General features: G+C 43.9%; 1 protein-coding gene, 1 long non-coding RNA gene and 1 other non-coding gene across 3 annotated transcripts; 1 reads left to right on the top strand and 2 right to left on the bottom strand.

The window, feature by feature from the left end:
- The first annotated feature begins 1,989 nt into the window (after positions 1-1,989).
- On the top strand, positions 1,990-7,963 carry CFAP276 (cilia and flagella associated protein 276). The gene is made up of 5 exons (XM_035124058.3): positions 1,990-2,207; positions 6,045-6,161; positions 6,387-6,502; positions 7,057-7,190; positions 7,765-7,963. Exons 1-5 carry the CDS (start codon positions 2,127-2,129, stop codon positions 7,833-7,835), a joined length of 519 nt encoding a protein of 172 aa, XP_034979949.1. The 5' UTR covers positions 1,990-2,126; the 3' UTR covers positions 7,836-7,963.
- On the bottom strand, positions 5,447-10,176 carry LOC148685065 (uncharacterized). Its single transcript, XR_015951061.1, has 2 exons — positions 9,871-10,176; positions 5,447-5,830 (listed from the first exon to the last, which is right to left on the bottom strand). It is a non-coding gene; the product is annotated as an uncharacterized LOC148685065 (long non-coding RNA).
- LOC118089567 (small Cajal body-specific RNA 2) lies at positions 9,082-9,479 on the bottom strand. Its single transcript, XR_004693130.3, has one exon.
- Positions 10,177-12,836: the final 2,660 nt, after the last annotated feature.

Raw genomic sequence — 12,836 nt, forward strand, 5'->3', positions numbered from 1 at the left:
AATAGGAAACGGCGTAGCCGGAGGGAAAGAGGCTCAAGGGTTAGGGTGCAATCCTAACCTCCTTGGCCTGGGAGTCAGCAGCGTTGGATTCAGCAGGAGTTGTTTCTGAGTAGACGCGGTTAGGCTCGCTCTGGGAACGACTAGGCCGAGGCGCAGCCACGCCACCTACTCAAACCACTCCAAGGGGTGAACAACTTGAATTTGGGCGGGGGCGATTAAGCCCCACCCCACATATCGATCACATGACATACACACTATTTGAATGACGATGCCCATCAACTCTGCGGGGCCGTTCCCAGTGCCGGATTTACGTATAAACTATAATTTAGGGCCCCACTCTCTTGGGCCCCCCAAAATATTTAAAGGGGGAGTGGAAACATTTCCAAAATACAAAATAAAATAAAACCTACATACAGCAACAGTGTTTTGTGTTGTGCAGGCTCCTATGATGTAAATCATGGGCCCCCAATCATTTTAAGTTAGAGCTTAATAATTATTTCACTATTAATATACTTCTTAATTGTATTTCAGTTCAACAATTACTTTGATAAAATACATATTTTGTTATGTGCAATTGGCTTTAGATACCTACTAGGTCCATAAATTACCATATACAGTAGCATATATTTAACAGAAAAAACAGCGACAATTTGTTGTTGACAAAGGACAGGTGGACATATAAAGGGCCCCATTACCTTCAGTAGCTTAGGGCCTTATCAAACCTAAATCCGGCCCTGTTCAGCCCCTTCAAATATCTCACTGAAAAAGCCAAAGGGACCTCGGGGCCCCTGGGAACTGGCTCCTGTGAATCACTCGCAAAACACTTCCGCTCTTTAGGTTTACAGGACCTTGAATATTACAGGTTTATTGTGACAGCTGAGATTTTTCTTCTTCTCTTCTAACGGGTCTCTCGACCACGTTTACAGAACTATGCCCACTGATGTGGTTGGTGTAAATTAGGTGCTTTCGGTGCGGGAAGCTTAGAACTAGGTACCGATCTATTTGCAGCACAGATGTTTCATGATCTTTCCCTGATTTGTGGTTTATTCGAGAGCACCACAGAAGTTGCAGCGAACAAATATACGAATTTAAAAGCAGCAAACCACGGAAAGCCAGGGGGGGTGTTTTTAAAATCAGTTTTTATCTGAAAAACAGCAAGGAAGAAGCCTGAGCACTCTACATTGGAAGAGTGTTTTATTTTTATTTTTTTATAAATCATTTTTATTGGTTTTACAAATACAAAGTACAAATAAACACAAATTAGAAAAAACGCATCTACAGTATATTGGAAGAGTATTTCAGACCCGCGGAGCAACCAGCGAGGAGGTCATGTTTCTTGGGTCTCACCAAAAGCCCATCGTTTCTAACTCCATGCTATTGCCCAGCCGCGTGCCTCTGTTGCACGAGCGTGCTCCTTGGAATGGCGCGTGTCTTTGCACCAGGCCCTCTCTGATGTCTCTTCCTTTCTTTTCCCGGGAGGTAGGCGGCCGGGATATTGTTTTAAATTTAGAGGGCAAATGCTCATGCCCGCTTTTAGCATACCCACGCGGCTGTTATAAGCCGGTTTTCCTCGCAAACGTTATTAACACAGGGAACCCACTTGCAAGTCTTTAAATAGGAAAACTACATATGCAATTAAGAGCGAGATTAAATATTCAGTGCACTTGAACTACCAGCTATACAAAATCCTAAAAAAAAAACCCCAAACCTATTTTGGTAAATAAAATAATAATAATCCGCCAACGTCTTTTATTTCTCGCGGCGTCAAGTCAGGAGCATCTCTCCTCCCCGCCCCCGCCCCTCCAGATCTCTGTGCTGACTAGTCAGCCAGTTACACGTCTCTCTCTCAGAAGACCAATAGCCTTGCGCCCTCCCATTTGCACCGTCCTCCTTTCCTGCTGTTTATCCCTCCAGGAAAATTCTGACGTTTCCTTCCCTGCGCCGCTTTTTGTGCTACCATTTCCAGCCATTAGAGGGCGCCTTAGAGAATGTGCTGCGGGCTCTAAAAGCCCGGGAAGACGGTCGCTTAGCAACCGCCGCCGGTTCCTAAACAAACCTGACACGCGGCGAGAGGGAACCCGCGATCTGCTTTTGCTACCGCCACTGGATCGCCCATCCTCTGGAGCATGCCAACCACCAGGGACCCCTTTCCATTCCCACACTATGAAAATGAAGAGACCTGCACGGGCAACAACAGATGTACCCAGGTAAGAGGGCCACCTATTTAGAATGCCCTCACCCATTTAAAAACATTTTTTTAATGCACCCCTTTACATTTATATTAACAAAGTGCCTAAAGTCATCCTCATCGGAGGGCTCATGCCATTGAACCTCTTTGGCATTATTGCAACTCTTGCTTCTACCTGACTTCTGAATTTGGGACAAGACTTGCAAATATAAAACTCTGTGTATATATCTAAGAAGTGCAATTTGTACAGGCGGGAAATGTTATTTGATTGTATTTTTTTATCCTGCTTTTCAGACAGATATTGCCACCTAAAGAAGCTCAGGTCTATTGTTTGTTTCATTTTTCGGTAGCTTTTAGAGGAAAAAGTCTCAAAACAGTTTGACAATAAAATTCAGCATGTATAAACTATTTAAAAGCAGAGAGGAAAAAACACTGTCAGAGAAGTCTGAACCTGGCAGCTAACAGATTTTATTGCTTTGTATTTTTTATTTCTTTGAGGTTTTTTTACGATCAAGCAGTGTACTAATTTTATGTAACAAACAAATAAATAAAAACTGGCGAAGATGGTGGCAGGCATCTCTCCCTAGCAACAGCATTCCATAGACAGGAACACAATGGAAAAGGCCTTTTGTTGTGGTTAAATTTTTTTAAAGAGACACAGGACTTGACCTCAGGCTTACAAACTTAAAAAAGGGTAGTGGTGGAGAGATACACAACAGTTTCAAACCAGGCATTTAGGACAGCCCAGGCCATTCTTCGCTTGTAGTGTTCTTCACAGAAATGCAAAGGAAGAATGCAAAAAAAAGGAGAGCCCATTTATGCTGAAGTTCAGCCAAACTATTAACATGGATTTAAAACGGTTTTGAATGAGAGGAATGTTATAGTCCTGCTTAACCTTCACTGGGTAGAGGAAACTTCGTATAAAAAATAAAGATTGATAAAAAGGAAACAGAGGGAAAGCCAAGGCAAGAGGGTTAGATATATTCAGAACACTTGGGGGTGGGGGAGGGTTATCCAAATCTACAGTAATAGAAGCTGAGCTTGTACTTATACTGCAGATCAGGAAAGACATCACAAAATCCAATATAAGGCCAGAGTGATTAATCAGCAGAGTCAAAAGAACCTGTAAGTTAGAGGCAAGAAGGCTCCTCTCAGAAGACTTGTGCAAATGAGAACAGAAAGAAAGACAAATTTTGGTAAAACAAATGCAAGCACACAATGCAAAAGAAAGGCATTGAGGAGCAAATCACCAAAACCATTAGGGCTAACAATAATAAAATGCTTTCAATACACCAGAATCTGGAAAGCAACTAGAGAAGACCCTTGGTTTACAGATTTAACTGGCCCTTGGACCTCTCCTCAAGCCACTCCAGGGCCACCCCTACTTGGCTCCCTGAGCATTTTTCCCTGATTGCAGTTTGTCCTGGAACTCTGATAATGCCTCTTGCTTGCTTGTGTGCGCAAACCTGCCTATTGTAGAAAGGTGAATGTGCGTATGTTGCTTTGCCTACTTTTGTCTCTGCCTCCAGCCACCACTGGCATATGGCCCTCAGAAGGTTGCAGAGAAGGGAATGTGTCCTGGTTTACTGGCCGCACTAAGCCAATCTTTGTCTTTGCACAAAAATGCAGGGTTACAGAGAGGAGCCTGCAGCCACTTTCTTCCTCCACACTCTTTATTTGCTGCAAAAAGGGGGCTGTGAGAAGTGGCCCAATGACCTAGGCAGCACTTTCCTTCTTCTCCACTGTCACTCACCAGGAAATCTATTTTCATGTGGTCATAAATCTACCTCTCTGCATCCTCAGATTAGGATGCACATTACTGGTAGTCCTGGGAACATCTGAGAACCCCACCTATCCCATAAATCTACCTTAACCTCAATTGCATTTGACCGGCTGGCTCCAGGTGTGAATCAGCAGTGACTTGTATGTTCCTGGTCAGATTGACTGGATCAACATAAGGAAGCAGCTATTTAAACTGACTTTTGAGTGCCAGGTGGCACTTCGGAAGACAGAAGGCGATACTGGAAGATGTTGTCACAATGCACTACCCTCAGATAAGAATGCACATTATCAATACATTCCTTTTCCAGGCAAGATAAAGGACTCCATCCATTCCCTTTCAACAACCTGGGTGAGGGAGAACGGAGAACCTCCCTACCCCATACATTATACTCTTTCCAATAATGGAAGAAAGTGTAAGTACATTGCTAGGAGGATTGTGGGAATAGAGAGAATACCAAATTTTATCAAAGGATGGTTCTAAAATCTCAAAGCGTCACAATATATTTTGGGGCTGCTGAAGCCACCAATTTTACACAAGTGCACTTTATGAAAAAGTACTTTTAAGAGTAACTTGGGAGACTCTAGACGACAAGACTACTACTCTCTACAAATAAATGTAGCCTCAGCAGTATATAAGTGCTCCTCACTTAAAACACTTCTCCACCATTCTCTTTAAACCAGAGACTGCTTCCTGGTGGCCTGCACACAGCAGCAAATCCACAGCACGTGGTCCATCTGCTGCAACCTGTTGCCATGCCAAGGCTGTCTTGCCAGGCTTCACTCACTCCTTTTGGGGAAGAACAGTGGCTCAGTGGTAGAGATTCTGCTGTGATTGATTGATTGATTGAATTTCTATACCACTTAATATCTTAAAAATATCTCTACTGCTTAGTATATTAAAATATCTCTAAGTGGTGTACAAAGCATGGCTGGCTAGCATCCATTGCCACAGCTGTGTCCCATTCAGCTGCATTCTCCACTCCCAGTTCCAGATACAGTAGGTTTGTTGAGTTTCCCAGGTTGTAGAGAATGGAAAAAGCTCCGCCGCCCCGGGTTGTTCCTTTACCCTCTTGCTCTGTCCTACTCCAGCTGCTTTGCATGCAGAGGGTCCCAGGTTCAATTTCCAGACAGAGACACAGACCTCTGCGTAACACTGAAGACCCTCTGCCAGTCCATGTTGGCAAGGCTAATCTAGATGGATGGAGGGGGTCTAATTTAATATAACATAGCTTCCTGTGTTCCAGTCTCAGTGTATAGAAGAGAAATGATGTGAGGTGAAAGAACTCATGATGCAGGCTCTTCTGCCAATGTGCTGTCCTCTACTCTGAAAATATGAGAACCAGCAGGTTGGGAGTGTGTGTGTGTTTGTTGACAGGAGGGAGGTCATTTTAGCTAAAGGTCAGAAGAAGACAACAAATTTTTACCCTCATGTAAATCATCCCGTGGACCCTAAGGCAGCACAGTCAGGCATATCAATTTTAGCTTTATAGATTTGATTTTATTCACTTAGCTTACTCATAGTTCACGGTTGCACAAACCTTTATGAATGTGCACGGGTTACTGTTCACCCAGCAGAAATACTGATAATGAGCACTGAAATACACCGTTACCCACAATTTGCTGATGGCTGAAGATTAGCAAATGTGGCATCAGTTCCCCAGAAAAACAGACACAGCATCCATACCAAGAGTTTGTGGAAAACAGAAATGTCTAAAACAGAGTAGGCCTGGGTCCAAAAGGCAGTGGGAGAAAAGGGTAAAAGCAGCACCCAATATACGACCTCTTCTACAGCAGCTTCTATATGCACTTAACAAGAGCTCCAGATGCACATCCCGACTACTTTAGTTGCTCCCTGGGTAACTATGAGAAAGGGGCATAAGCAAAAGTGTGATTTTAGAATTTGAACAATTATACTCCTCAATGAGGCCCAATGGTTTCAGATTGGTCATTCTGAAATAGCACTGCACAGCGTTGGCCCACCTCACAAGTAACTTGACTGGCAGGGTCCATCTCCTCAGGCTGAATAAGTTTATAAACCACTCCTTTAAGTCTCTTATACTTCTTATTGATCCAGAAAACTCCCTACTGTATGCCTACCCACCTTGCACAGCAACGAGACCCCTGGAATCGACTACATGGAACACCTACGCTAGCAAGCATCAGAAGAGAAATTTGGTATAGAGAACCTGAGGTAAAATATTCATCTGATGCTACCATCCTTTGCTTGTGTTGCAAGGCTCTTTTGCTTTGCCCTAAATACTGGTAGAAATAGGTTGGCTTTCATGCACTGTCAGCTTTGCTTTTAAATGGGCTACACTTTGACCCCTCAACACCTGTAGTTACACTGTGTACTTAAAGCAGACTTATAAAAACATCAATACTGATTTCCCCATGCCTCCTTATACCCCATGCCTAGGTTTCCAAAGACAGTCTGGATTTTAACCTCAGTGCCCTGTACAATCACCACAAAGACCTGCTTAAAGACAAAAGCAAGGTAGTTCTCCATAAGGAGACCCTATTTGATGACCATGGGTAAGTGTAATTCATTGCTTTTGTAGAATTCAGCAAACAGCATGACTCTCCACAGAGTTTGCATGAGCCAAAGGTGCAACATGTGTAGCTATGAGGCAGGTTGTTTCCGTACTTTGCTGAAAACGTTTCTTCATCGTATGTGCAGATGAGACACACCATTCTCTTGCCACAGTATACAACACAAAAACAGTGCAGGAACTGCTTCTACTTTGGCTTTTATTGCATGGGTATCCCATATCTTATCCATCTGCACTTGCAATAATGGGCACGTGCAGACAATGCTGAAGCAAGCAGCTTTGCACTGCACACTGGAAACCCAAGCCAGTGATTATTACCTTGGCAAAATATGGGTCTCTACTTACTTAGCACTCTATACTGTATTGTCTTAGGGTGCTTCTCAATGAGAGCAAGCCTACAGATCTTAAATCACTTTAATGCTTACAGATACAAAACAAAATCCATACTGCAATGCACGGAATATGGAAGTGATCGCCTCTGCCCGGAATTTATTACTTTCTTACATAATAACACATGTTCTCACTCTTGTTTTTGAGACAACTGAAGGGTTTAGAGCCTGTGAAGGAACGCACAGCATCTCTGATTCAGCATCCTACTTCCAAGGGTATATCTGTGAGACATTGGGTCAACCCAGTAAGGGAGTCAATCCACAACATTGATGGAGCTATTGGTAAGCACAAGTTGTAGACATTCATTTTACCTCTCCTAAGGAGCAAGAACATAAATCCATAGTGACCAGCTCGTGTTCAGCAAATCTAACTCCCTACTCTCCCAGATCCTTTTTTAATTATTTTAAATATCAAGCTTCTTTTATTTACATTATATAATCATATTCAACCTATCCATGTGTTAAAAACTAATGCATTCAGAGTAGATATACTTTTAAAATCAGGGTGGTGAAAGCTCTACATGTTTATATTCTGCTTGAGAAGCCGCTGAAATGAATGGTGTGGATCACACTTTAGACTGGAGAAAAGTCTTCAGAAACATTGTTGGCCACTAATTGATAAGAAATTTAGAGCTAAGCAGAACATGTGCAGGTTTTGTGCATCCATTCAGATCTCCTTTCTGTTACACTACTTAACATAATCTGGAAACTTTTGAATAGATGGCTTTCAGCTTACCACAAGAAATTAAGAGCTTCCTCTTAAATTGATGTGTGGTACTATTTAGAGCTCTGATTGGAAAATTTCTCAGTGCATGGAATACTCAGAAAAAGTTGGCTGTGACTTTTGTCTTTTCAGAGTCTCATCACACTGCAGCCACTAACAGTGGATATTCACGCAAAGAGAATGGTGGGATCTTCTACCACTAAGAGTTTTGCATGGCCATGATGCTGCTTCTGTCCTTTCAGCCTGTGTTTACATGTACTGTACCTGAGTTAAGTCTTCAATGTTTGCTTTCCTTTTAGGATCCTTGATTAAACCACCCAACTTCACTGAATTCTAGTAGCAGCACAGCTATACTGTTCCCCAGTACCGTACTGTACTTGAGAGGAACAAACTGCTTCTTGCCTATGAGCAAAGTCCACGTTATCAGGCCTGGTAAATCCAGAGATTTTGGTTAGGAATTGAATCAGTTAATCTGAATTGAAGTCCTAAAAGGATAGCATTTAGAAACTATCACTTTAGGCAGGCAGTGCACTCTCACAATGAAAGATGCCTAGGTTAAACTGCTGTAAAAGCCATTTCTCTACTAATCCAGGCAACTAGCTAGTTTCACTATGTTTAAAAAGGGCACTGCACACATGGACAGGAATGCCCATCTTTATTACGACTGAGTCTTTATTACTACCGAGTCTTGGCTACCCAAACAAGTCCAAGGGCTGAACTCTTACAGAATTAAAGCCAATAGTATGTTGAACATTCAAGAAAAAATACACTCAAATGACAACAGGTCAATTATTTCTCAATTTAGCCTAGCAAGCAATCTCCGTAAGTATGTCTTCCTCCTCTCAACTCCAAAAGCACACGAAAATGCTGACAGGTAGAAGGAATTGTAGATTCCCTTTGTCATTTTGAGAACTTAAAATTAGAGGAGGCCTGCTTTCTGTAATGTTAACCACCAGAGGCCATTTTAATTGTTACTGTATTATCAGCCTCCACATGATGGCAATAATTTGAGAAGCATCCCTATAAGACACGGGCACAATTTAGGAAACATTGCACAGCTCCACAGAAGGAACCACGCAACATGCAAACGTTGTGAACTCTTTGAATAGAGCATGTGTCCGTCTATAGCAGAAGCTTATGGCACCTTAAGGACTTAACAAAGCTTTGGCGGACTACAACCCATCTCGCCATCAGTCCATTAGATGGAATGAAGTCTAGGGGCTAAAGCATGCCAGAATTAATTGTTCCAAGTTGTTTTCGCACCGCAAATTCCATTAGCATTTATTGGGAAGGCCTTTTCAATAAAGCCAGCATCCTTGTGCTGCCGAACGAAGGAAAACTGGGAGGCAGCTTCTGCGAGGGACGGAGAGCGAGAGGCGCTATTGCAGCAAAGGAAGACGCCCGAGGCAGGAACAAAAGAGCGGCTCAGGCAGAGCTGCTGCGGTCGAGCCGGATCAGAATCGCTCCGATACACATTGGCCAGGAGGAGGGGGAAGGGCACCCCCCCCCGCAGCCTCCAGCCTCATCTATCTGATCAGTTCATCACCTCCGGCTTAAAACTGCCGCCCGCTCGCTTAACCTGCTTCACTGCACAGCGCCCAAGGGCTTCGCAGGGAGAAGGGTTCTTCTCATCTCAGGCCTGGGGAGGCGGCAACAGCCCGGCCCGATCAAATAAGATCAACGTGTAAATGGGAGAAAGGAGCGCAGGGGCTCCACACGCGCGCCACTCACCACACACATACACGCCTCACGCAGCGCACACACGTCCTAGCATCCCCACACATACCTTCCGCGCCCCACCACAGCCACACACCACTCGCTCTGCCCCTGGCTACTCACTGAAGAAGGGCCTCGCGCCCCGCCTCCAGCTTTTATACTCCTGCCCCGTTGCATGATGGGAACCGCGCAGATCGCGTTCTCGCGGTCCCTGCTGAGTACCCCGCCTCTTTCGAGTCACCCGGCGGGGTTTGTGGATTCGCAGGCCCTGTTCGCTTATAGGGGTCCCTGTGGAAGCCTCCCCATCCCCGGAGACTCCGGGATGCAAGTGGGGAAGATCCCTGAAGGAAATCGGGTGACCTTCAGAATTCTGGAGTAGTCTGTGGCGTTTGGCCGGACAGCGGCTAGTGTTCCCTCCCAGCCCCCAAAACAGCAGCAAAACTTAGAAGCGCTCGTGCTGCTTCAAAAATGATTCCCCACCCCCCGCCAGCTGCTGTCACCACCAAGGGCAAAATAACTGACCTTTATGGGAATAAAGTTATGGTAGACAAGCTAGCCGGCCGCAGTTTCGCTGCCCTGCATTTTCACTGGAGACTCGAGGGCAAACTTTATAAATCTTTATTCTTCGTCCGTTGCCATGCTGCCGAGAGGATCCAAAACCAGCTTGTGACTTGTCTCCCATACAACGCACTGTTAGCCAACAACAAATATTGGCCATGGGTCATGGTTTGCCTGGAGCAAGAAAGCCGTGTTTTATTTCCAAGTACGCACTCTCTCTGTTGTTCACTCTGTTGTTTGGCTTAGCTGCAAGAACCGGACTTGCTTTCACTATTACAGGAGATACAAACATAATCAGAACAAAAGTCCCCCTTATGTTATATAAAATTGGTTTCCTAGTAAATTCTAGTAATAAATGTACTTGGGCTTGCGGCTGAAGTCTCTGTAATAACAGTAAGATATATTAGAAGCTACAGCTGTTTTCATATCCATTCCTGAAGAATATCACTTTCCAATTATCCACAATGGGAAATGGAAAAAGACCCACTGCATAAAGAGCCGAGGGGCTGTAAGTGAATACTTAAATGGTATGCAGTGCAATACTTCATTTGCTATAACTCAGGGGTCCCCAGACTTACCGTGCGGCGGGCCGGTGCCCGCCGCGCCGACCACGCGGCGGGCCGGAGGGCAGGGGAGTGCGCGCCCGTGCGCATGCGCACACGCACACGGGCGGGGGAAAAAATCGCCGGAAATCGCTTGTGCGCATGTGTATGGGCCTCCCCCGACCCGGAAGTGCACCAGAAATGACCTCTTCCGGGTCGGGAGAGGCCCATACGCATGCGCACAAAAGATTTTCGGCAATTTTTTGCCGATTTTTTAGATCGTCGCTGCGCTGCGCACCGTGAGAGTGGGCGGCGGCAGCGGGGGTCGTTGCGGGCCGGATTGGAAGGCCGATTGGGCCGCATCCGGCCCGGGGGCCGTAGTTTGGGGACCCCTGCTATAACTAGAGTTACAATTCTAACTATACTCACTCTACTAAATTTAGCAGCCCTGGTTTAGTATTATGAGATATTCCAAAACTCTGAAAAGGTATTCCATATCCTCCTGAAATCTGTCTCCAGGAGCACTAAAACCCTCCAGAACAAATTTTGAGGGGACACAAAGGGCTGTCAGAGGGGCAAAGAAAGGTAGAGACCATTCTGATCGTGCATGGACATCACTGGATACAACTCATAGAATTTTGCAATTCAGTGCTAGCTTTTCAATGGAAGGGCAAATGGAGTAACACCAAAATAAAGAACATAAACAGACGACCTTCAATGGTGAACTGAGGATGGTTTATTTGCCCAATATATTTCTAGCTTGCTGACTTTCTCAGAGGCAGCTTTTACTCTTGTAAAAGCAAACAAACCAGATCAAAAATATGTGCTACCACCATCATGAATGCACATTTGAGGTCTCTTCTCAATATTCCTGCATTATTTTACTAAAAAAAATGAGTTTAAAAATAATTTTAAGGTACTACACATTAATTGCCTAACACCCTTTGCATACTCACCTTCTCATGCTAACAATTAGTTCCAGCTTATGACCTGCCCTTTTAATGTATGCTTGTGTATGAAGTTGACATTCCACTCCATGCAAAAAATTGGGAGTATAAAGTCAAGCAATAAAAGCTTTTCAAGAGTAATAGAATGGCTCACACAATGATCTTGGTCCACTCTCCCAGCCTGAACTACATTGCAGGGTTCTTGTGGAGATCATGCTTGCCATACTGAGCTCATAGAGGAAGGCTAGAATAAAGATTTGATAAAAGAGATACATACCGGTAGTGGTTCATATCGATTTTTACAAATAATCACACTATACAACATGAATGACATAATAGCTGTAGTCTTTTAAGGTGTTAAAGACTATTTAACTAGATGGAATTCAATATGTTGAGCTATAAAAACCAAGATTTTTTTTTAAAAAAGTACAGCAGTATTTAGGGATGCTCTCACTGCTATATCAATTCATGCTCCCTTGAAGTGAACATGTGTTGAATTTCTTGAAGATATTTTTCATGAGTAAAGATTCCAATAAGCTTTCCTGATATACAGTATTGATTGAAAACTGAACTGAAAATACAGATGCAGATGAGCAGGCTAGAACACTGTGAAGAAAACAGAAAAACACAATCTATTCCTATTTTTATATAATTTTATATTTACTTTTTCAGCAGTTCACTAAACACATGCCTATAGTATAATCGTGCACATAACCTTTTCACACAGTGACAAAGGCTACCAATTTCCCGTTACGAAGACATTTGGGGAAGCTTTAACCCTCCAGATGTTGCTGAACTACAACTCTAATTATCCCTGGCCGTTGCCTATGTTTGCTGGGTTTGATGGGAGTTGCAGTTCAGCCAGGTGTACCAACACCTAGGGGTGCAGGGGTCTTCACCCCCCTCAATATTTGCTGGCAGGGTCCCCTTGATGTTGAGAAGTTGGAGGAAGCCAACTGCAACACTGTTCAATGGCTAGCTCCTCCTGAGTGCAAGAGAGGAAGTCATGCCGCTCTGGGCTCCCCACTCAGCCTCCTCCCAACGTGACGTCACGTACATTGTGCATCTGACAACACATGTACAGTACATGACCCATCAGGCACAAGATGGCACCTCCAAGTTCAGCAACATCTGGAGGGCCAAATGATTCCAACACCTGCTTTACAGATTCTGCACCTCTTTAAACAGGCTTACTGGATAGGTGGCTCTTCAATTTATATATCCCTTTCTTGCATTTTTATGCAAGGAAAATCAGAATCAAAGCAGTATGCTAGGAAAACTATTTTTCCTGTAACTGTAACTGCTTGGAAACTCACACAATACTGACAACTCCACATTATTTTCTGTTAGCAGATCAAAATGATTTTGTACATAGCATGGCTTTGTTCATGAAGTATCACACTTTGTTACTGGGGATAAATTTTGCAAGAGTACCAAAACG

Source organism: Zootoca vivipara, chromosome 7 (assembly GCF_965207765.1).
Source record: "Zootoca vivipara chromosome 7, rZooViv2.hap1.1, whole genome shotgun sequence".
Taxonomy (NCBI): domain Eukaryota; kingdom Metazoa; phylum Chordata; class Lepidosauria; order Squamata; family Lacertidae; genus Zootoca; species Zootoca vivipara.

Coding starts and splice junctions, on each gene's coding strand:
- CFAP276 (XM_035124058.3), top strand. CDS start 2,127: ATGCCAACCACCAGGGACCCCTTTCCATTCCCACACTATGAAAATGAA. Junction 6,162..6,386: donor TTTGGTATAGAGAACCTGAG/GTAAAATATTCA, acceptor CCCCATGCCTAG/GTTTCCAAAGACAGTCTGGA. Junction 7,191..7,764: donor CAACATTGATGGAGCTATTG/GTAAGCACAAGT, acceptor TTGTCTTTTCAG/AGTCTCATCACACTGCAGCC.